The sequence below is a fragment of the Trematomus bernacchii genome, unplaced genomic scaffold (genome assembly GCF_902827165.1).
Source record: "Trematomus bernacchii unplaced genomic scaffold, fTreBer1.1, whole genome shotgun sequence".
In the NCBI taxonomy this organism is placed as follows: Eukaryota; Metazoa; Chordata; class Actinopteri; order Perciformes; family Nototheniidae; genus Trematomus; species Trematomus bernacchii.
The window spans coordinates 409,164-431,740 of record NW_022987852.1 but is presented as its reverse complement, the minus strand read 5'-3'; the positions used below and the strand labels follow the sequence as shown (position 1 = coordinate 431,740).

The window sequence follows — 22,577 nt, the reverse complement described above, 5'->3', positions numbered from 1 at the left end:
GTGCAAATATTGTTTTTGGCCCCCCCCCCCCCCATCGCCCCAAACATAAGCGCACGCTGATGCGCTCACACACGCACGGATATACACAACCACTCAGAAGCGCCACATGTAAAGGCTATCAACAACATATAACTTTATTTTGGGTTTTCAATGATTTGAAAGGGTGGAGCTCTCCAGCACTTCAAGTCACCGCCACAAAAGGGCTCCATATTTTCATGTAGATATCTGTTCTATTTATCATCTTATAGCATAATCTTTCATAGGAGGAGATTTGGGCTATTTCGTCCATCCATTCCTTAAAGGATATATCCTCTCTAGTTTTCCAATGTCGCAACACTATCCTACATCCAGTAATAAGTGCTATTCTGCACCATGAGATCTGACGGGCATTCAGACCACTTTCCTTTGGTACCATACCTAGTATGCAAAGCATTGGTCCCTGTGCCAGAGAGCAGGCCATTACTGTATTAATGAAGGTAACAATCTTCGACCATAAGATATCTATCATGGGGCATGAATACAACATGTGCAGCAGAGTGCCACATGTAGTATCACATCTCCAACACAAGTCAGAGCCTCTGAGTCCTAGCCTTGCCATTTTACTTGGAGTCCAATATGTTCTATTGATGACTTTATAATTAATCAGACGTGTCTGTATTTCCCTTGAAACTTTAAACCATGACCCAATAGTTTCCCTCCATGTTTCACCAGTTATCTCTTCCCCTATGTCCTTCTCCCAGCATCTCTTAAGGCCTACACATTTGGGTGGATGAGACTCCCTCATAAGGTTATAAAAGCATGACGTTTTAGTTTTTAAGTGCCAGTCTCTTTCTAGCCTGACCTGTATCTCTGTTTTTCTTTCTTTATTCTTGACTACTTCCCGCATTGTTAGTAAATCTAGAGCGTCAGGATTGTCTAAAAACATATTTTCTAAGGGTTTTGGGCTTGAAAAACCACCAACTACATGTATGTCATTAAAGTAACTTGTTGAACACACCAACTTAAACATTTCTTTATATTTACATATCAGATTTCCATGAACTCCCTGATCCCATTGCTGGTCTCTAAAGCATGAAACCTTAAAGGTCCCCTATTATCCCCTTCTTCATCAATATATCATAGGTCTCAGATATATACAGAACCTGTCTCTGATTGGCTGAAACACCAAACAGATCATTGCAGCATTACCCATAATCCCCTCTGTTTCAGCCCTGTTTCCAAAGTGCTGATTCTCTGTCTGTTACTTTAGATGAAAATAAGGAGCCCCTCCCCACGCCCCTCTGAGAGACATTTGGTTACAAAGAACTCAATGGTGCTCTAGAGGAGATTCAGGTGATAAGGTGGGGGGGGGGGTTACCTTGGTTGCTGATTGGCTAATGGTTACACAAGACAAAACATCGTTATGACATCATCAAGTGGCCAAAATCTGATCAGCTCATTTAGACAGGTTTTTATAGAAATGGATCAAAAAGAGAGAGAATCTTTGTTCCTGAAACTTTCAGAGTCTCTTTCCACAGAGGGGACACATGGTGATGAAGAAGAGACATGAAGAAGAGGGGACACATGTTGATGTAGAAGAGACATGAAGAAGAGGGGACACATGTTGATGAAGAAGAGACATGAAGAAGAGGGGACACATGTTGATGTAGAAGAGACATGAAGAAGAGGGGACACATGTTGATGTAGAAGAGACATGAAGAAGAGGGGACACATGTTGATGAAGAAGAGACATGAAGAAGAGGGGACACATGTTGATTGAAGAAGAGACATGAAGAAGAGGGGACACATGTTGATGTAGAAGAGACATGAAGAAGAGGGGACACATGTTGATGTAGAAGAGACATGAAGAAGAGGGGACACATGTTGATGTAGAAGAGACATGAAGAAGAGGGGACACATGTTGATGAAGAAGACACATGAAGAAGAGGGGACACATGTTGATGTAGAAGAGACATGAAGAAGAGGGGACACATGTTGATGTAGAAGAGACATGAAGAAGAGGGGACACATGTTGATGAAGAAGAGACATGAAGAAGAGGGGACACATGTTGATGTAGAAGAGACATGAAGAAGAGGGGACACATGTTGATGTAGAAGAGACATGAAGAAGAGGGGACACATGTTGATGTAGAAGAGACATGAAGAAGAGGGGGACACATGTTGATGTAGAAGAGACATGAAGACGAGGGGACACATGTTGATGTAGAAGAGACATGAAGAAGAGGGACACATGTTGATGTAGAAGAGACATGAAGAAGAGGGGACACATGTTGATGTAGAAGAGACATGAAGAAGAGGGGACACATGTTGATGTAGAAGAGACATGAAGAAAGAGGGGACACATGTTGATGTAGAAGAGACATGAAGAAGAGGGGACACATGTTGATGTAGAAGAGACATGAAGAAGAGGGGACACATGTTGATGTAGAGACCATAGAAGAGGGACACATGTTGTAGTAGAAGAGACTGAAGAAGAGGGGACACATGTTGATGTAGAAGAGACATGAAGAAGAGGGGACACATGTTGATGTAGAAGAGACATGAAGAAGAGGGGACACATGTTGATGTAGAAGAGACATGAAGAAGAGGGGACACATGTTGATGTAGAAGAGACATGAAGAAGAGGGGACACATGTTGATGTAAGAAGAGACATGAAGAAGAGGGGACACATGTTGATGAAGAAGAGACATGAAGAAGAGGGGACACATGTTGATGTAGAAGAGACATGAAGAAGAGGGGACACATGTTGATGTAGAAGAGACATGAAGAAGAGGGGACACATGTTGATGTCGAAGAGACATGAAGAAGAGGGGGACACGTGCTGATGTAGAAGAGACATGAAGAAGAGGGGACACGTGTTGATGTAGAAGAGACATGAAGAAGAGGGGACACATGTTGATGAAGAAGAGACATGAAGAAGAGGGGACACATGTTGATGTAGAAGAGACATGAAGAAGAGGGGACACATGTTGATGAAGAAGAGACATGAAGAAGAGGGGACACATGTTGATTGTAGAAGAGACATGAAGAAGAGGGGACACATGTTGATGTAGAAGAGACATGAAGAAGAGGGGACACATGTTGATGAAGAAGAGACATGAAGAAGGGGGGACACATGTTGATGTAGAAGAGACATGAAGAAGAGGGGACACATGTTGATGTAGAAGAGACATGAAGAAGAGGGGACACGTGTTGATGTAGAAGAGACATGAAGAAGAGGGGACACGTGTTGATGTAGAAGAGACATGAAGAAGAGGGGACACGTGTTGATGAAGAAGAGACATGAAGAAGAGGGGACACGTGTTGATGTAGAAGAGACATGAAGAAGAGGGGACACGTGTTGATGTAGAAGAGACATGAAGAAGAGGGGACACATGTTGATGAAGAAGAGACATGAAGAAGAGGGGACACATGTTGATGTAGAAGAGACATGAAGAAGAGGGGACACATGTTGATGAAGAAGAGACATGAAGAAGAGGGGACACATGTTGATGTAGAAGAGACATGAAGAAGAGGGGACACATGTTGATGTAGAAGAGACATGAAGAAGAGGGGACACATGTTGATGAAGAAGAGACATGAAGAAGGGGGGACACATGTTGATGTAGAAGAGACATGAAGAAGAGGGGACACATGTTGATGTAGAAGAGACATGAAGAAGAGGGGGACACATGTTGATGTAGAAGAGACATGAAGAAGAGGGGACACATGTTGATGTAGAAGAGACATGAAGAAGAGGGGACACATGTTGATGTAGAAGAGACATGAAGAAGAGGGGACACATGTTGATGTAGAAGAGACATGAAGAAGAGGGGACACATGTTGATGAAGAAGAGACATGAAGAAGAGGGGACACATGTTGATGTAGAAGAGACATGAAGAAGAGGGGACACATGTTGATGTAGAAGAGACATGAAGAAGAGGGGACACATGTTGATGTCGAAGAGACATGAAGAAGAGGGGACACGTGCTGATGTAGAAGAGACATGAAGAAGAGGGGACACGTGTTGATGTAGAAGAGACATGAAGAAGAGGGGACACATGTTGATGAAGAAGAGACATGAAGAAGAGGGGACACATGTTGATGTAGAAGAGACATGAAGAAGAGGGGACACATGTTGATGAAGAAGAGACATGAAGAAGAGGGGACACATGTTGATGTAGAAGAGACATGAAGAAGAGGGGACACATGTTGATGTAGAAGAGACATGAAGAAGAGGGGACACATGTTGATGAAGAAGAGACATGAAGAAGGGGGGACACATGTTGATGTAGAAGAGACATGAAGAAGAGGGGACACATGTTGATGTAGAAGAGACATGAAGAAGAGGGGACACGTGTTGATGTAGAAGAGACATGAAGAAGAGGGGACACGTGTTGATGTAGAAGAGACATGAAGAAGAGGGGACACGTGTTGATGAAGAAGAGACATGAAGAAGAGGGGACACGTGTTGATGTAGAAGAGACATGAAGAAGAGGGGACACGTGTTGATGTAGAAGAGACATGAAGAAGAGGGGACACATGTTGATGAAGAAGAGACATGAAGAAGAGGGGACACATGTTGATGTAGAAGAGACATGAAGAAGAGGGGACACATGTTGATGAAGAAGAGACATGAAGAAGAGGGGACACATGTTGATGTAGAAGAGACATGAAGAAGAGGGGACACATGTTGATGTAGAAGAGACATGAAGAAGAGGGGACCCATGTTGATGAAGAGAGACATGAAGAAGGGGGGACACATGTTGATGTAGAAGAGACATGAAGAAGAGGGGACACATGTTGATGTAGAAGAGACATGAAGAAGAGGGGACACATGTTGATGTAGAAGAGACATGAAGAAGAGGGACACATGTTGATGTAGAAGAGACATGAAGAAGAGGGGACACATGTTGATGAAGAAGAGACATGAAGAAGAGGGGACACATGTTGATGAAGAAGAGACATGGAGAAGAGGGGACACATGTTGATGTAGAAGAGACATGAAGAAGAGGGACACATGTTGATGAAGAAGAGACATGAAGAAGAGGGGACACATGTTGATGTAGAAGAGACATGAAGAAGAGGGGACACATGTTGATGAGAGAAGAGACATAGAAGAGGGGACACATGTTGATGAAGAAGAGACATGAAGAAGAGGGGACACATGTTGATGTAGAAGAGACATGAAGAAGAGGGGACACATGTTGATGTAGAAGAGACATGAAGAAGAGGGGACACATGTTGATGTAGAGGAGACATGAAGAAGAGGGGACACATGTTGATGTAGAAGAGACATGAAGAAGAGGGGACACATGTTGATGAAGAAGAGACATGGAGAAGAGGGGACACATGTTGATGTAGAAGAGACATGAAGAAGAGGGGACACATGTTGATGTAGAAGAGACATGAAGAAGAGGGGACACATGTTGATGTAGAAGAGACATGAAGAAGAGGGGACACATGTTGATGTAGAAGAGACATGAAGAAGAGGATTTTGCATAATAGGCGACCTTTAACAATTGAATTACCGCACGTGCCACTCTCAGGAAAAACTATCGATGGACCTTTCAACTTCACTTTGATAATCTGACTGTTTAGGGACATTGTACTTGACAAAAGATGCTTAATGATCGTGTTATATTTGACAGAAGGGATGAAAACAGGACGTTTACCTTTACACTGCAGGCCTTGTCTGAAGAGTCCTTTCAGCAGCTTCTTGCAGTGCTGGCAGATCGTGGGTCGGGTGTACGAGTGGATCAGGAAAGTGTGAGGAACTTTAACTTTGGACAGTAAGATCTTGTCTAGTTCGATGGGACGTCCGACGTACGACTGAGAGCTGGCACGGCGCTCTCTCCCTGGGAAGTAATCTAACTGGGCTTTCTGCTGCAAAGAGACAAATATAAGCATTATTGGAATATACAATTCAAGTAGTCAAATGTTCAGAAAGCTTTTTAAATGAAAAAAAGTCAAACTAACTTTTGCCAATCTTTAAATCAACAATTTTACTTGACCTAAAACTCCATGTCGTTATGCTAAAAACTCAAAGACATTATTACTGAGTTTGGACACAGATCAGGATTATTATTAATGGAATATACTAGCCTTTTAGGAAGCCAACCCCTGCTCTCTGCTGCACTTTCTCAATGCATTGCGATGCATTTGAACCTGTCCCCTGATTGTATGTTGAATTTGCACTATCCTCCTTTTAATGCACAGTTTCATTGTTTTACCTTTAATCTAAATGTATTTCATATGTCTACTCGACGCAATTATTTTGAGTATTTTACTGGTATCTGTATTCTGTGTGAGATAAATGTTCTTTGAAATGTCTATGTGAAGCACTTTGGACTGCACTTATTGTATGGAAGGTGCTATACAAATAAAGATTATTATTATTACTATTCAAGTCAAAGTCAAAGTCAACTTTATTGTCAATCTTTCAGTTTGTGTGTACAGACAGAGAGATCGAAATACCACAATCCCAAATACAAAAATACAAATATATATAAAAATATGACTTTTTCAGAAAGCTTTTTAAATTGAAAAATGTCAAACTAACTTTTGCCAATCTTTAAATCAACAATTTTACTTGACATAAAATCCCATGTCGTTATGCTAAAAACAATAAATCACTCTATTTCCCCCATTCACTATATCTCTTATATTTACCTCCATGCTGGGACTGACTGGAGACTGCAGCACAGAGAAAGACAACACAAGAAAGACAGAACAACAGTTAGAGCGTTATTGTTCTGAACAGAGGTGGGAAGTAGTGGAGTACAAATACTTCGTTACTGTACTTAAGTACATTTTTCTGGTATCAGTACTTTACTCCACTACCTGTACTTTCTACTTCTTACATGTTGAACACAAATACCTGTACTTTCTACTTCTTACATGTTGAACACAAATACCTGTACTTTCTACTTCTTACATGTTGAACACAAATACCTGTACTTTCTACTTCTTACATGTTGAACACAAATACCTGTACTTTCTACTTCTTACATGTTGAACACAAATACCTGTACTTTCTACTTCTCACATGTTGAACCCAAATACCTGTACTTTCTACTTCTCACATGTTGAACCCAAATACCTGTACTTTCTACTTCTCACATTTCCCAAACAGGCTGGTTCCTTTAGTTTGAATGTGTGGCGTGATCATTATTATTTAGAGTCATTGCGTGCCTATTGATTTGAACACGATCCGTGTATCCATCATTTCCTGGTCTTCTCTAAAGAAGAGGGACCAATGAAAACGTTGTCATGTTGCCGTTGTTCAGCATGGAAACATTCATTAGCTAACAATGACATTATTGTTCTATTAATATAAAGGGAGGTCAGGTACTCTTTAAAACAGCTGCTAGTTATGGGTACTTTTTACTGAAGTACACTTCAAAGCCTCTTTACTTTCACTTGAGTAAAGAAGTTTAGTCAGTACTTCTACTTTCACCATTTTTAAACACGAGTATCTGTACTTCTACTTGAGTAAAGGATGTGTGAACTGTTGCCATCTCTGGTTGTGATTAAAGAACACTTCACTGATACGCCAGTAGAATTGAGCATCTTACATTTGAAGACACCAAAAGTGTTTTGTGTTTTAAAGATTTGTTAAAGGGTTATTTGTCAACCCTTCTGACTGAAAGGCAAACCATCACCGAGCCACAGCAAAACCCAGGAGTCTCTATAGTAAGACATATATTTAGTTTACAACTAGGTGGTTTAAGACAACAGTCATAACTCATCAGTTAGTGATAGCAAGAGAACGAAACATGAACAGAGTCAGAACTAAACCTGGAGAAGTTCAGTTATTATGCTCCAAATATCTGGAACAAGCTCCCAGAAACCTGCAGGTCCTTTTAAATCCAGGCTGAAGACTTTTCCATCTGCTTTTAGTTAAACTATTCATATCTCACACTGCTCTGTAACTTTTATTCATGTATTTGTTATGTTTATTTAGCTATCTTTGCTTTTTGATGACTGTTTTTAAATGCCATTTCATCATGTGTTTCCACTGCACTCACATTTAAGACCTTTTTTAAGACCCTTTCCATACATTTTAAGACCTCATCGCCACTTGGAGTTTTAACCGGTTACCTTGGCGACACACTTTACCTCACATTGACTATATACAGTATTGATTGTCCTTTCTCCTTATCTTCCAACCATTTGGACGCAGACTTGCATTTCCCCGTAACGATGTTGTTTAACAACCGGCGTAAACGGACCTTAGCACGCTATCAAGCAGTGAGCGTGCGATGTCCTGTTCAGGTGACGTCAAATCCAACGGGATGCCATAACTAAACTACACAAAATGTAATACCTTGGAAAATGCCGTTTAATACTTTTTAATAGCCTTAATTTTCGCTAAATTAATTTATCAACCTGTAATACTTTTTAAGACCCCGCGGACACCCTGCTCTGATCTTCAGAGTATGTTGCATCAATATAGAGGTAGGCCAAAACAAAGTAAGTCTCGATCCACCTTTGAGCATTTTCTATTTTCTTATCTTTTGCTGTTTCCTGAACATATGTTTCTTTTGCATCATGAAGTGTGGACCTGTGTGTTTCAGTCATCTTGTAGCATTAATCATCACCACCAACAAAAGCACTTTCACACGAATAATTAGGAGCCTTTTTGCAGGGATCTGTTCCTCTCAGCTGTCATGGTAATTGGTAGCATGATTCAAACCTGCTGTCCACAGATGGCAAAATCGCAATTGCAAGCTAAAAAACCAGAAGCTGCTTTTGTCTCGGACTGAATGATGTCAAGAAGCATTGTTAAAAATAATCACAGTGCATTTTGATGATATAACACACAGATTGGGAATACAAATGTTTTGCTGTCCAGATCTTCATTCGATTATTTAAACGTTTAATCAAAATGTAAAGATCGAAGGAACGTCTGTGTCTGTGTTCTGCAAACTAAAGGAACCAGCCTGTTTGGAAAATGTAAGAAGTAGAAAGTACAGGTATTTGTGTTCAACATGTAAGAAGTAGAAAGTACAGGTATTTGTGTTCAACATGTAAGAAGTAGAAAGTACAGGTATTTGTGTTCAACATGTAAGAAGTAGAAAGTACAGGTATTTGTGTTCAACATGTAAGAAGTAGAAAGTACAGGTATTTGTGTTCAACATGTAAGAAGTAGAAAGTACAGGTATTTGTGTTCAACATGTAAGAAGTAGAAAGTTCAGGTATTTGTGTTCAACATGTAAGAAGTAGAAAGTTCAGGTATTTGTGTTCAACATGTAAGAAGTAGAAAGTTCAGGTATTTGTGTTCAACATGTAAGAAGTAGAAGTACAGGTATTTGTGTTCAACATGTAAGAAGTAGAAAGTACAGGTATTTGTGTTCAACATGTAAGAAGTAGAAAGTACAGGTATTTGTGTTCAACATGTAAGAAGTAGAAAGTACAGGTATTTGTGTTCAAAATGTAAGAAGTAGAAAGTACAGGTATTTGGGTTCAACATGTAAGAAGTAGAAAGTTCAGGTATTTGTGTTCAACATGTAAGAAGTAGAAAGTACAGGTATTTGTGTTCAACATGTAAGAAGTAGAAAGTACAGGTATTTGTGTTCAACATGTAAGAAGTAGAAAGTACAGGTATTTGTGTTCAAAATGTAAGAAGTAGAAAGTACAGGTATTTGTGTTCAACATGTAAGAAGTAGAAAGTACAGGTATTTGTGTTCAACATGTAAGAAGTAGAAAGTACAGGTATTTGTGTTCAACATGTAAGAAGTAGAAAGTACAGGTATTTGTGTTCAAAATGTAAGAAGTAGAAAGTACAGGTATTTGGGTTCAACATGTAAGAAGTAGAAAGTTCAGGTATTTGTGTTCAACATGTAAGAAGTAGAAAGTACAGGTATTTGTGTTCAAAATGTAAGAAGTCAAAGTAAAAAGTCGTCAGAAAAATAAGTAGTGGAGTAAAGTACTGATACCAGAAACGTACAGTAACAAAGTATTTGTACTCCACTACTCTGTAACTAGGTGTGCACCAACAAAAAATGTCAAGTCCTCCAGAAATCCCCATATAGACATGTTTAAGATGATCTCTATATTATCCACTGACCAGTAACGCCTCATCGGTGTAATGGGGGGGTGAGGGCTCAGCAGAAGGAGGACGTCCGAGGTTTATAAGCCCTCCTGTCAGGGACACATTGGAGGAGCGACGCCTTCTCCTCACTCCACTGCAGTTATTTGGGATTTTAAAGGCACAACGCTTGTGATAGTTCAGTCCGCAGCCTGGACAGAAAGAAAGACAACAACACTGAAAACAATGCTGCTCCAAAAACAAGTTAAAGGTCCCCTATTAAACTGTTTCTCATCAATATATCACAGGTCTCAGATATATACAGAGCCTGTCTCTGATTGGCTGAAACACCAAACAGATCATTGCAGCATTACCCATAATCCCCTCTGTTTCAGCCCTGTTTCCAAAGTGCTGATTCTCTGTCTGTTACTTTAGATGAAAATAAGGAGCCCCTCCCCACGCCCCTCTGAGAGAGATTTGGTTACAAAGAACTCAATGGTGCTCTAGGAGGAGATTCAGGTGATAAGGTGGGGGGGGGGGTTACCTTAGTTGCTGATTGGCTAATGGTTACACAAGACAACACATCGTTATGACATCATCAAGTGGCCAAAATCTGATCAGCTCATTTTTTTATATAAATGGATCAGGACAAAAAAAGAGAGAATCTTTGTTCCTGAAACTTTCAGAGTCTCTTTCCACAGAGGGGACACATGTTGATGTAGAAGAGACATGAAGAAGTGGATTTTGCATAATAGGTGACCTTTAAACCCATGCAATCCACTGACATAAACACAATGCTCAATCTAAGAAGGAAACACATTTAAAACTCAATAAAACAAACTATTATGCACTAATATTCTAAGTAATATTGTCAGTAGATGTGTACCTTCACACTTGAGTCCCTGTCGGACGAGTCCCCACAGCATCTCTCCACAGTGATCACAGAAGGTTGGAGCTCGGTACGAGTGAACGAACAGGCAGTGAGGACGGATCTGGAAGTCCTCCACCGTGGCTGAAGCTGAAGGAAACAAAAGATGTGAGGATGTGAGTCAAATACCTTGAAAAACCGATAGCTCAGTCTTTACCATGTTGTCAACCGTTTGGAGCCGTTTCATTCCACATGTTCCAGAATGTTTTAAAGTGGACCTATCATGCTATATTTTAATAATATAGTGTAGGACCATACCTATATAAGGCATATTTATACTTTTTTTTTTTCAAAATACCAAACAGATCATGCATTTTAGCCATGCCTCATTTTGCTCAATTTGAAAAATGTTAGCTCTGTTTTTGTAAGGGTTGATTCAGTGAGAACAGCACCACCTACAGGCCTGGCATATGTACTACAGCGTCTCCAGCACTTTCGAACGGCAATGGCCGTGGCTGTCTCCTCCTGATTGGTGGAGTTGGCCCAATAGCCGTAGTGCCACCGTCCTGACGTCAGGACAGTGTTCAAATCTGGATCAGTTTTTATCAGATCCGTTGCAGCCCCTTTTTTAGAGATTTGGGTATGGAGGAAAATAGAGAGGGTTGTGTTTTCTGACACTTGGTGAGTTCCCTGGAACACCGGGGACACGTATTCATGTAGAAAAGACGTACAAAAGTGCATTTTGCATGATAGGTCCCCTTTAAATTAGGCACAGAGTCGAACAGCTGCTCATCAACTGGGCCGGTGGCCATATTATCCAAAACATCCTCCAGCTGTTTTCACAAAAACTCAGTTGGGCACTCTTGGCAGAATCAAGAACTCCCGCAGACAAACCCAGAACTAAACTGTGTGAAAACCCAAAAGTAAACCCAGATATATCAGTTATACTAATCTAAAAGTCTAAAAGTTTGATTCACAAACTGCCTACAAAGTAAAAAGATGATTAAAACGGATGACAGTTGAGTCACATGTGGATTTTAATGAGAAACCATCTGGTTCCAAGTAAGACGTTTAAATGAGCTGTGCAACAATTTATGGATCAATCATTTTCTGATTCGTGAGCATCTGTTTTTCTCAGAGTACAGTGTCAACAACAACAGCTGACAACCCAGATGCAAACAACAACATTTGATTTGTTCTGTGGCGTTTTCTCAATGAAAATGAAGACTGTCGGTCTCGTCAGCTATGTCATAATTGTCCTATCTTCTCAGATAACAAACAAAATTGTTGATTCCTAACTTTGATAAATGTTATTCGATTTTTCTACATTTTAGAGAAGTCAAAATTCCCAAATGTTGAATGTGGTTCGATGGCCCTACAGGTGTTTTTCTAGATGTGCACAGGTGTTTTCACTTATTGCGCCTGATTAGACCTCTTCTGTGTGTGTGTGTGTGTGTGTGTGTGTGTGTGTGTGTGTGTGTGTGTGTGTGTGTGTGTGTGTGTGTGTGTGTGTGTGTGTGTGTGTGTGTGTGTGTGCGTGCGTGCGTGCGTGCGTGCGTGCGTGTGTGTGTGAGACGCTTCATTAGCATGTCACACTCTGTTAGATTTGTTGCACCAGTTAGGGCAGACACTCAGGCACCTTTGTGTTTCTTACGTGCAGACTTTTCAGGATGAATCCTCCCAACATGACACCTGTGTGGAGGTGCAGGGCAAGTTTGACAAATAAAGGAACTATCTATAAAACCTCAAACCTTAGTTTCAGTCCAAAAATGTTGAAAGAATATAGATAACGAACGAACATCACCAGAGTTCCTGTAACGAGCCAGAGATGGCGAGAGAAAAGGGGAGGGTGATAAACAGAACAGCGGAGACAAAGAGTAATGAATGGGTTGTTAGCGGGTATTTTGTAAATGTTTTGGAGGTCTGAGAGGCTCTTATCTCGCGCAGATGGACCAAGTGTTCTCCGGTTGGCCAGCAGCCTTGGCAAAGAAACGACGGGTAGTTTGGGATATAATTTTTTCCCCTCATCTATGTCTCTCTCTGCATGCATTCCTGAAAACTCTCTTGAATTTTCCCTTCCACACACACACACATGCACACAGTTGTGGTCCTCCAGCAGAATGCGGCTCTGATTAGACATTCTGCCGCAGGAAATTACCTCCATTTATTCAAATTATTGTTTACGCCTTTTGTTTGGAGGGCCAACATACATTTGGAAGTCTGAACAAGCTGCTCCCAAACTGTTATTATGTGCTTCAGAAAATGACTCGTGTGTGTGTGTGTGTGTGTGTGTGTGTGTGTGTGTGTGTGTGTGTGTGTGTGTGTGTGTGTGTGTGTGTGTGTGTGTGTGTGTGTGTGTGTGTGTGTGTGTGTGTGTGTGAGAGTTTCCTAGGTAGTCCTTGTCTGAATATAAATGCCTGTGTTTATGTGTGCTGAGATGAAATGTGCGCTCGCTGCTGGCTTGTTAACCAACAGCCAGAAAACAAACAGTGTGGGTGGAGGACCTGTAAACCTCAGCGTGTGGTGGAGTGATTATAACCATTGTGTTTTACCTCAACAATCAATATGCACAACAATGACTCTAAATAATAATGATCACGCCACCAAACGCAGATTAAAACTAAAGTGTTTTGCAAATGTAAGAAGTAGAAAGTACAGGTATTTGTGTTAGAAATGTAAGAAGTAAAACAAAAGAGGAAACTTCAATACAAAAACTACAAATCTTGTCCAGTATCTTAGTCTAATATCTAATCAGAATATGTCTCTACTCCTGATATCAGACATAATAACTTCAGAAGTGACACTGCAGTGAGATATAGGCTCTTGTTTTTAGACAATGCATCATCTTGTTAAATCAAATCATCTTACTTTGAGTCGTATCTCAGATGTTAGTTTTAAATGTGTTTCCTTCTTAGATGGAGCATTGTGTTTATGTGAGTGGATTGCATGAGTTTAAGGAAGGGTGTCTACTTCATAAAGACTTTTAACCCATATCAAAATGAATTCCGTTGGCACCATTGAGGCTCAAAGGCACATTTTTGTTCATGCATGTGAGACTTGTTGATTCACCTGAAATATTTCCCAGTATCTTAGTCTAATATCTAGTCAGAACATGTCTCTCCACCTGATATAAGACACAATAACTTCAGAAGTAACACTGCAGTGAGATATAGGCTCTTGTTTTTAGACATCTTATTAAGTCAAAACATCTTATTTTGAGTCGTATCTCAGATGAAAACTCAACTATTAGAAAATCACCAACTAACATCAGAAAACAGAAAACCTTTGAGCGTTTGCGGATTATTTTGTAACACAACATTTCCTGATTCTGGTCAAATATAGTTGAGTTCTCCAGCTAATTACAAGATCTGATTTATCTAAACATCCCTTCTTATTTCTAGAAATCTCACCAAGCTAATGTTCACTTGTTCTATTGTAACACCTTGTTTTCATTATTGTTGAACTTGTTTTCGGAGCAGCATTTGTTCCAGTGTTAATGATGCGATAACAACCTTCAGCTCAGGGGTCTCGTAATTATAAATCTTTGTTAAAACCAAAACAGTAAAAAACAATGGTAACACTATGGTTGGTAAGGACGTTGTTATACATGAGTTTTGGTCTTAATATGCTCAATAAGGGCCTAATAAGAATAGTAACTCTCCCATAATAACACTTAACAAATATGATCTATTCTTATGTAACAAGACATGAAACTATAAGTGTTAATTGTGTCTAAATAACTCAAAATTAAGTATTTCTATCTAATTAACAACGTGTTCATGCTGAATGCGTGTAATATAAAGTGTTACCAAAATAATTATTGACATTTTAGCAACCGTTTTTTCTCAAGAATCCTTGCATTTTTTACTGTTGCACAACCTGAGTCTTTTGTTTACTACCAGAACCTGAAAAGAACATAAAAAGCCCGTTTGAGCTGCTCTAAACCTGTTAAACCCCAAGCCCGTTTTTCAGGTCTCAGGCTCGAAAATGACATTCCCAGAACAGATGACAATAACTTCCCTTCTAAAAGGGTTAAATTAATAATCTTTTTTCTCAAAGCAATGATAAACTGTCAGGATCCGGGAATATTAGGACTCAAATGCAGTTAAAAAGGGAAGCGGGTTTCAAAACAAAAGTGAGAGGCGTGTGGCGCAGCGGGTAGGGCGTTGGTGTTCGGATCAGGGGAGCACAGGTTCAAACCCCACTGCAGTCAGCATGTCGTTGTGTCCCTGAACACTTCACCCCAAATTGCTCCTGTGGGGATTGCCCACAGTATTGAGTATGTAAGTCGCTTTGGATAAAAGCGTCTAACAAGTGACATGTAATGTAATGTTATAATGTATTTAACACTAGAACCGCCAATCGGGTCAATTTGACCCAGAGCTGTTTTTTATTGCGTGTAACTTTTTTTCAATAAAATATTAAAGTCTTCCAGTCCGTGACTTTTCCTGAAAGTGTGTTATGTAGCACCCTATGTTGTTAAAAATTGTCAATATGAAGTCAGATTGAAGAAATCGCCAAAAAAATTGCCATTTATACCTATTTCCGCCCAGCGGGTCATATTGACCCCACCCCTTTTCATATAAACATGACGTGTTGCTATAGCAACGCCTTTTGTCTACTGCGGTTCCTTATAGACTGAGAGATAGATTGAGAGAGAGATAGATGGATAGATATATTGATAGATAGTTATAGATAGAGAGAGAGAGAGAGAGAGATGGATAGATATATTGATAGATAGTTATAGATAGAGAGAGAGAGAGAGAGAGAGAGACAGTCTGTAGTGAAGGAGTGCGCTCCCGCTCACGCTCCGCAGCAAACAGCTGTGGGGCGAGTTGAAAGTACGTTATGCTGGCCGCGGTGTATAAATAATGCTTCCGGGCCAGCGGGCCATTTATAATGTCGAGCCCTGAGAGTCCACAGATTATATTGGTATACGTTTCATCCCTGTGCGATCAAAACTCTCTGTTCAATAAAAGAACATTTTACCTTGAAAATCAATGCATTCTAATAGCGGGTCAATTTGACCCAGGTGGCGGTTTTAGGTATAAAAAATCTCTGGCGGTTCTAGTGTTAAACAAAGCTGTTGGCATGAAAAAACAAGACAAAAACCGTGAATCATAATGAGGTAGCATGAGGTAAGTGACAAACATGGAGAGTGAGAAAATACAACGAACCGACATGGAGCACAGGGGAAGACGAGACTAAATACACAGAAGGGTAATCACAGGACAAGACACAGCTGGGCAGGGGAGGCAGAAACACAATGAGGCACAATGAGACAGGAGGGCAAACACAGGAAGGTAGACCAGACACAGGGAGAACAGAATTTCAAAATAACTTAACACACAAAACTCAAATCATGACATAAACCTGGATATAGAAAAGTCAGAATCAATATAGATGTTTTTATTTTTAAAGTAAATTCAGATTGAACATAGTAAAAAAATGTAAATGATAGTGTCCGTCCAAAAACAAACCATTACTTATAGTGAAAACTACCCTTGGATGATGGGATCGTAGACTAAAAGCTTTAGGAATCCAAACTATAACCTATAATAAGAACCCTGTATCAAGATTGATGCAAAACAAGTGACATTTGACCTTTTTAGAGAGATTTAGAAAAAGAAAACACCTCTGGGGTGATTTGGGTGGATTGGCCATATCTCTGTAACCCATCGGTCGATGTTGGTGATTGACACCTCTTTTGAACCGTTAGAGCCCAATAGAATCGAGAGGCAGTTCCTAAATCCACATAAACATTACCATTGAGGAGTGAGAGTGATGCGCACGCAGTTTGCCCAAAACCGAAAGCTCCGTTACGCTCTATATGAAAAATACGTTTATTGCCATAAATGTGATGATGGATTATCAGTAATCATTTCAAGGTGACACAGAGACATTGGATTAACCTTCAGCAGAGTTTATATGGGTTGTAATGCCCTTGAACACAACTTTTGATCAGAAAACAGCAAAGGTAAGAAGTATTTGTGTTGCTGTTCCTTCCCTCATGATTATTTCTTTCTTCATCCACCCCTCCTCTAACTTTTCTACTCCCTCCTCCTCTCCCTCTCTCTCTCTCAGACTCCTGACACTCAGCTAAAAACACTTTTGTTAACAGCTCTCAGTCAGTACCGGCGACAGCTCCAAGTGTTGAAGAAACAAACAGGAAATTAACTTTTCATGGTGTAACAGGGAGCAACTGCCAAGAGAGCTGATTGGTCAAAAACAACTTGTAAAAAAAATAAAAGAAATCCTGATAATTCCCCAAACGTTACGTCTTACGGAGCGTCCACACAGCAGCGTTAAAAAAATCTTGAAATGCTTCTGCCCATTCACTTTGAATGGGGTGACGTCACTTTCCCTCACTTTTCGCCGAACTGCATTGTGGGCAGGCGAGCGGAGATTTTCAGGATTTTGAGGATTCAAAGTTGAGCAATGTTCAACTTTTGAAGCTGAGGTGGAAGCGGCAGCCAATCAAATCCCGTGTACGCAAATCTGGCAGTTCAAGCTCTAGCCAATCAAACGGCGTGTATGCTGGGAGAGACATACCGCAGGTCATTTCCTCATATTCCAAAACATGGAGGAGAAATTAGCGGTAGGGAATCACCCGGTGCTTTATGACCCGTCCCTATTTACCTACCGGGATACAAACCGGAGGAGCCAGGCATGGAGGGAGGTGGCAGAGACAGTGGTAGGTTTTCGCCTGTTTTGGGAGTTTATATCCAGTTTACTTCGGGCTATTTTGCTTCGTATGTCGCGGGCGGGAGATTCATGTGATTGGTTGTTCGCAAAAAATCCCCAAGCCTCAGATACGCCCACCTCCAAGATTTTTTTAACGCTGCTGTGTGGACGTACCGTTACACACAGGTGATATTACACAGAGAGCTAGTTAGTGTTGCTTCCTCCTTTTTGTTTAATCAGCTCACAAGTTGATTAAAGTTGTTTACGATCAACAGTAACCCTGAGGATGACGGGACATCATCGCTTTACTGTGGTTTCCTGTGATTTATTGTTTTGATTAATGTTTGTATTGAACACAAACACTACAATTCACAAGCAGGCAATCCAAATAAATAATTTTTTTTTTTTTTTTTTAAAAGGACAAAAATACATATACACGTCCACAACTATGCATAACACATTATCTGTTTCTAACTTGTTCACAGCCTTAATTCACACACACACACACACACACACACACACACACACACACACACACACACACACACACACACACACACACGTTTGTTTCTGGGTGGCAGCCAGACAGCATATATTAACATGAGATGGAAATCATTATTTTTCACATCTGGATTATTTTCCGTGTGCATCAGGCTGCCATATTGTTCATACTGTGAACACTAATTAATGTTTTTTATCATATATTTTACTTACAATTTATATTTTCTATTTATGATTCTTGACTTTTGCATCTGAATGTGTGAAACAACCTACGTACTGTAGTAGGAATGACAATAAAGAGTCTAAAAATACATTCTTTTAACACACATTACTATTATTTCTACTTTTCATTCATTGTTATGTCAAAGTGATGCTTTTCGGCTCACTGCATATATTTGTTGTATTCTTTTTGACAAATGTAAGCCATAAGAAAATAACATTTGACTATTTCCAATAAACAGTATGTGCTGAGGTATATATTGTAGATACATAATGTATAGGATGCATAACTGATACAAAACCAAATCTGTGTTTCCCAGTTCATTTTCCCTTCAATTGACATTCAGATACTTTTCCGAAAAATGCCAAATCTGCTAGATCTTATATATTCAATGTTGACATGCCCCAACTGGAACAGAGGCCTGTACTACGAAGCTGGATTTTCGCTTAGCCAGCTAAATTCAGGGAAAGCTCGGGCTTTCCGGTCCTACGACGCTGGTTCTCTTTTTAGCAGGCTAGATTTCCATGGTAACTTATGCTGAGCGGCAAACCTGCTCCGGAGCAGGTTAGGTGGCAGGCTAAGAGATCAACTCAGTGAAAGCACTGCCTGCTGACCAATCAGAGCTCCGTGTGCGGAGTTTAAAGCGATCAATTCATATTACAGGATAGAGGAAATACAGAAAAACTGCCGTTGCAGGAAAGACGACCGGCCAAAATCAACTGACTGTGTGAACGTGAAAATGAATAGAATATCCCCTCCCATCTTCAGAGCAATCTGACTATTATAACATTAGCGTTAAGAAAGCTTACTTAAATATCTGCCACGACATAAGTAACCGGATCAGAGTAACATTACGTACAGTCCGCGGCACTGTGAGTGCAGACGTTGATGTGTCCCATTATCATTCATATCATATCACATCATAATGTATCATATATCTCCTTATCTGAGTCAGCTGAGCCGTATCTGGCCGTGCAACACTCACAGTGTCACATACTGTATGCAGAAGTATTATTTTAAGCAACACATTAAGTTGACAAAACACTCGAGTCAAATGTAATTAAAGTCAGATCGTGTCTTGGACGGGGCAGTGATATCATAAACCTGTTAATGTACGCATTCAAACACTTTCTCTGTTACCAGCTGTATTCACCTTGCAGGTGCAGCTATGTGGCTTTGATCCTGGATAAAGTGTTTAAGTCATGGATGTTTAAAGTTTAACTTCCTCATATTTGACTAATATTAAAGTTCACTTTTCATTCAGGAAGTATGACGCTGCGCTGTCAGTACGCTTGTCCATGTTTGAGATTGGTCGAATGCTCCAGATACCACCCCTTTCATGTGAACGCGCACCTAACTAGATAGGACACGGCTGGCTTGAGCGATCCACTTGATATCCAGCGTCGTAGTACTGCTTAGCCGAGAGCGCGTATGTTTTGGATTAGGCCAACCGGCTAACTCAAACATATCCAGGTTATGTTGAACCAGCTTCGTAGTACAGGCCTCTGGACTTAAACACCCCCGAACCCCACACACACACACACACACACACACACACACACACACACACACACACACACACACACACACACACACACACACACACACAGACACACACACACACACACACACACACACACACACACACAGACACACAGACACACACACACACACACACACACACACACACACAGACACGCACACACAGACACTGATAGACATAAAAACACACACACCCAGTCCAATGACTGACAATCACACACCTACATGTTGGGAGACATAAAAAGATTCTCACACACACATGCAGACACACACATGCCTGCACATGGACAAATATGGACGGGCATCAAATAAATATGGCGAGGACACACACAGTGATTCACGCACACACTCATGTAGGAGTGTGTGTGACGTGGATCGTGTGATGGCGACACATGGGCAGGTCTGAGCATCAGAACAGAGAGTGTGTGTGTCGTGATGTTGTGAGGCTGTGGGATGTCGCAGGTCAACAAGTGTGACCTCCGTGTGACGCCCCGACAACACACACACACACACACACACACACACACACACACACACACACACACACACACACACACACACACACACAGCACCAGACACTTTCTACGCTGCTATGGACAGTCTTTTGCACTAATGTACAGTTTATGTTAGAAGTGACTTTTATTTTGTATATATTGACTGTTATTTATGTATTTTAATGTGTGCATATGTATAAATGTGTCTGTTGAGAATGTATGTGTATACATATTTGTACAGTATATATATTTATGTGTATTTTTTTTTCATTCCTCAGGATTGTGGGAAACAGTATTTCGATCTCTCTGTCTGAACACACAAAAGATTGGCAATAAAGTTGACTTTGACTTTAATAACATCCCATGTTTACTTTAAACTCAATCTGAACACAAATCATGTTCTTTAGCAATAGAGTGTTGCAAGAAAGAGTCCTAAAGCCCACTAATTAGTCAGCAATTTACCGCTTCTGGTCTCAAAGTCGATGTTTTTTTTACGTGTTTTTGGTTAGATGCTGAAATAAAGTCTGCAGTGGGATGGAGCCCTAAGTTCTGTGTCAGCCTATGAGAATACGTCATTGCTGCACCACTCTAAAGTTCACACATCCTTTACTCAAGTAGAAGTACAGATACTGGTGTTTAAAAATACTCTGGTGAAAGTAGAAGTACTGACTAAACTTCTTTACTCAAGTCAAAGTAAAGAGGGCTTTGAAATGTACTTCAGTAAAAAGTACCCATAACTAGCAGCTGTTTTAAAGAGTACCTGACCTCCCTTTATATTAATAGAACAATAATGTCATTGTTAGCTAATGAATGTTTCCATGCTGAACAACGGCAACATGACAACGTTTTCATTGGTCCCTCTTCTTTAGAGAAGACCAGGAAATGATGGATACACGGATCGTGTTCAAATCAATAGGCACGCAATGACTCTAAATAATAATGATCACGCCACCAAACACACATTCAAACTAAAGGAACCAGCCTGTTTGGGAAATGTGAGAAGTAGAAAGTACAGGTATTTGGGTTCAACATGTAAGAAGTAGAAAGTACAGGTATTTGTGTTCAACATGTAAGAAGTAGAAAGTACAGGTATTTGTGTTCAACATGTAAGAAGTAGAAAGTACAGGTATTTGTGTTCAACATGTGAGAAGTAGAAAGTACAGGTATTTGTGTTCAACATGTGAGAAGTAGAAAGTACAGGTATTTGTGTTCAACATGTGAGAAGTAGAAAGTACAGGTATTTGTGTTCAACATGTGAGAAGTAGAAAGTACAGGTATTTGTGTTCAACATGTGAGAAGTAGAAAGTACAGGTATTTGTGTTCAACATGTGAGAAGTAGAAAGTACAGGTATTTGTGTTCAACATGTGAGAAGTAGAAAGTACAGGTATTTGTGTTCAAAATGTAAGAAGTAGAAAGTAAAAAATGGTCAGAAAAATAAGTAGTGGAGTAAAGTACTGATACCAGAAACATGTACTTAAGTACAGTAACGAAGTATTTGTACTCCACTACTTCCCACCTCTGGTTATAATAAAGTCCAGCTACCTGACAGCACGGCCTCCACCAGGTCTCCCTCCTGGATCTGAGAGGCGGAGCGGAGCAGCTGCAGCACGTTCTCAGAGGTCTGGTCATGACGAAACAGCAGGATCTTCTCGTACATCCCATAGAAAACACACTCTGGTATCTGACGAGACAGAAAACAGAGCACTGAGTGGACAGAACACAGTGACACATTATCAACCAGCACCCAGAGAGAAACATCAGCTGTATAACAAATGTATTCAAAAAACCTTCCAGATGCAGCAACAAAAAACTTCATTTGAATTTTACTGGAAGATCAAAGTTTAACACGCTTTCAGACCAAAACATTACATCAAAATAAATTATATTTCATCTTAAAGGGGCTCTATTTTGCATATATCAGTATGTAGTGTCTCTACTTTAAAGAGTCCTCTCCTGCTGATGTTCAGGTGTATATCAGTATGTAGTGTCTCTACTTTAAAGAGTCCTCTCCTGCTGATGTTCAGCTGTATATCAGTATGTAGTGTCTCTACTTTAAAGAGTCCTCTCCTGCTGATGTTCAGGTGTATATCAGTATGTAGTGTCTCTACTTTAAAGAGTCCTCTCCTGCTGATGTTCAGGTGTATATCAGTATGTAGTGTCTCTACTTTAAAGAGTCCTCTCCTGCTGATGTTCAGGTGTATATCAGTATGTAGTGTCTCTACTTTAAAGAGTCCTCTCCTGCTGATGTTCAGG

General features: G+C 40.3%; 1 protein-coding gene across 1 annotated transcript in view; it reads right to left on the bottom strand.

Annotated features, from left to right (window-relative positions):
• The window catches only part of prkd1 (protein kinase D1), a 54,134-nt gene extending 32,138 nt beyond the window's left edge, over window positions 1-21,996 (bottom strand). Inside the window, 5 exon segments of the mRNA XM_034113455.1 lie at window positions 5,657-5,867; window positions 6,654-6,677; window positions 10,054-10,226; window positions 10,901-11,032; window positions 21,867-21,996. Coding sequence (XP_033969346.1) covers window positions 5,657-5,867; window positions 6,654-6,677; window positions 10,054-10,226; window positions 10,901-11,032; window positions 21,867-21,981 — 655 coding nt within the window. The 5' untranslated portion in view covers window positions 21,982-21,996.
• Window positions 21,997-22,577: the final 581 nt, after the last annotated feature.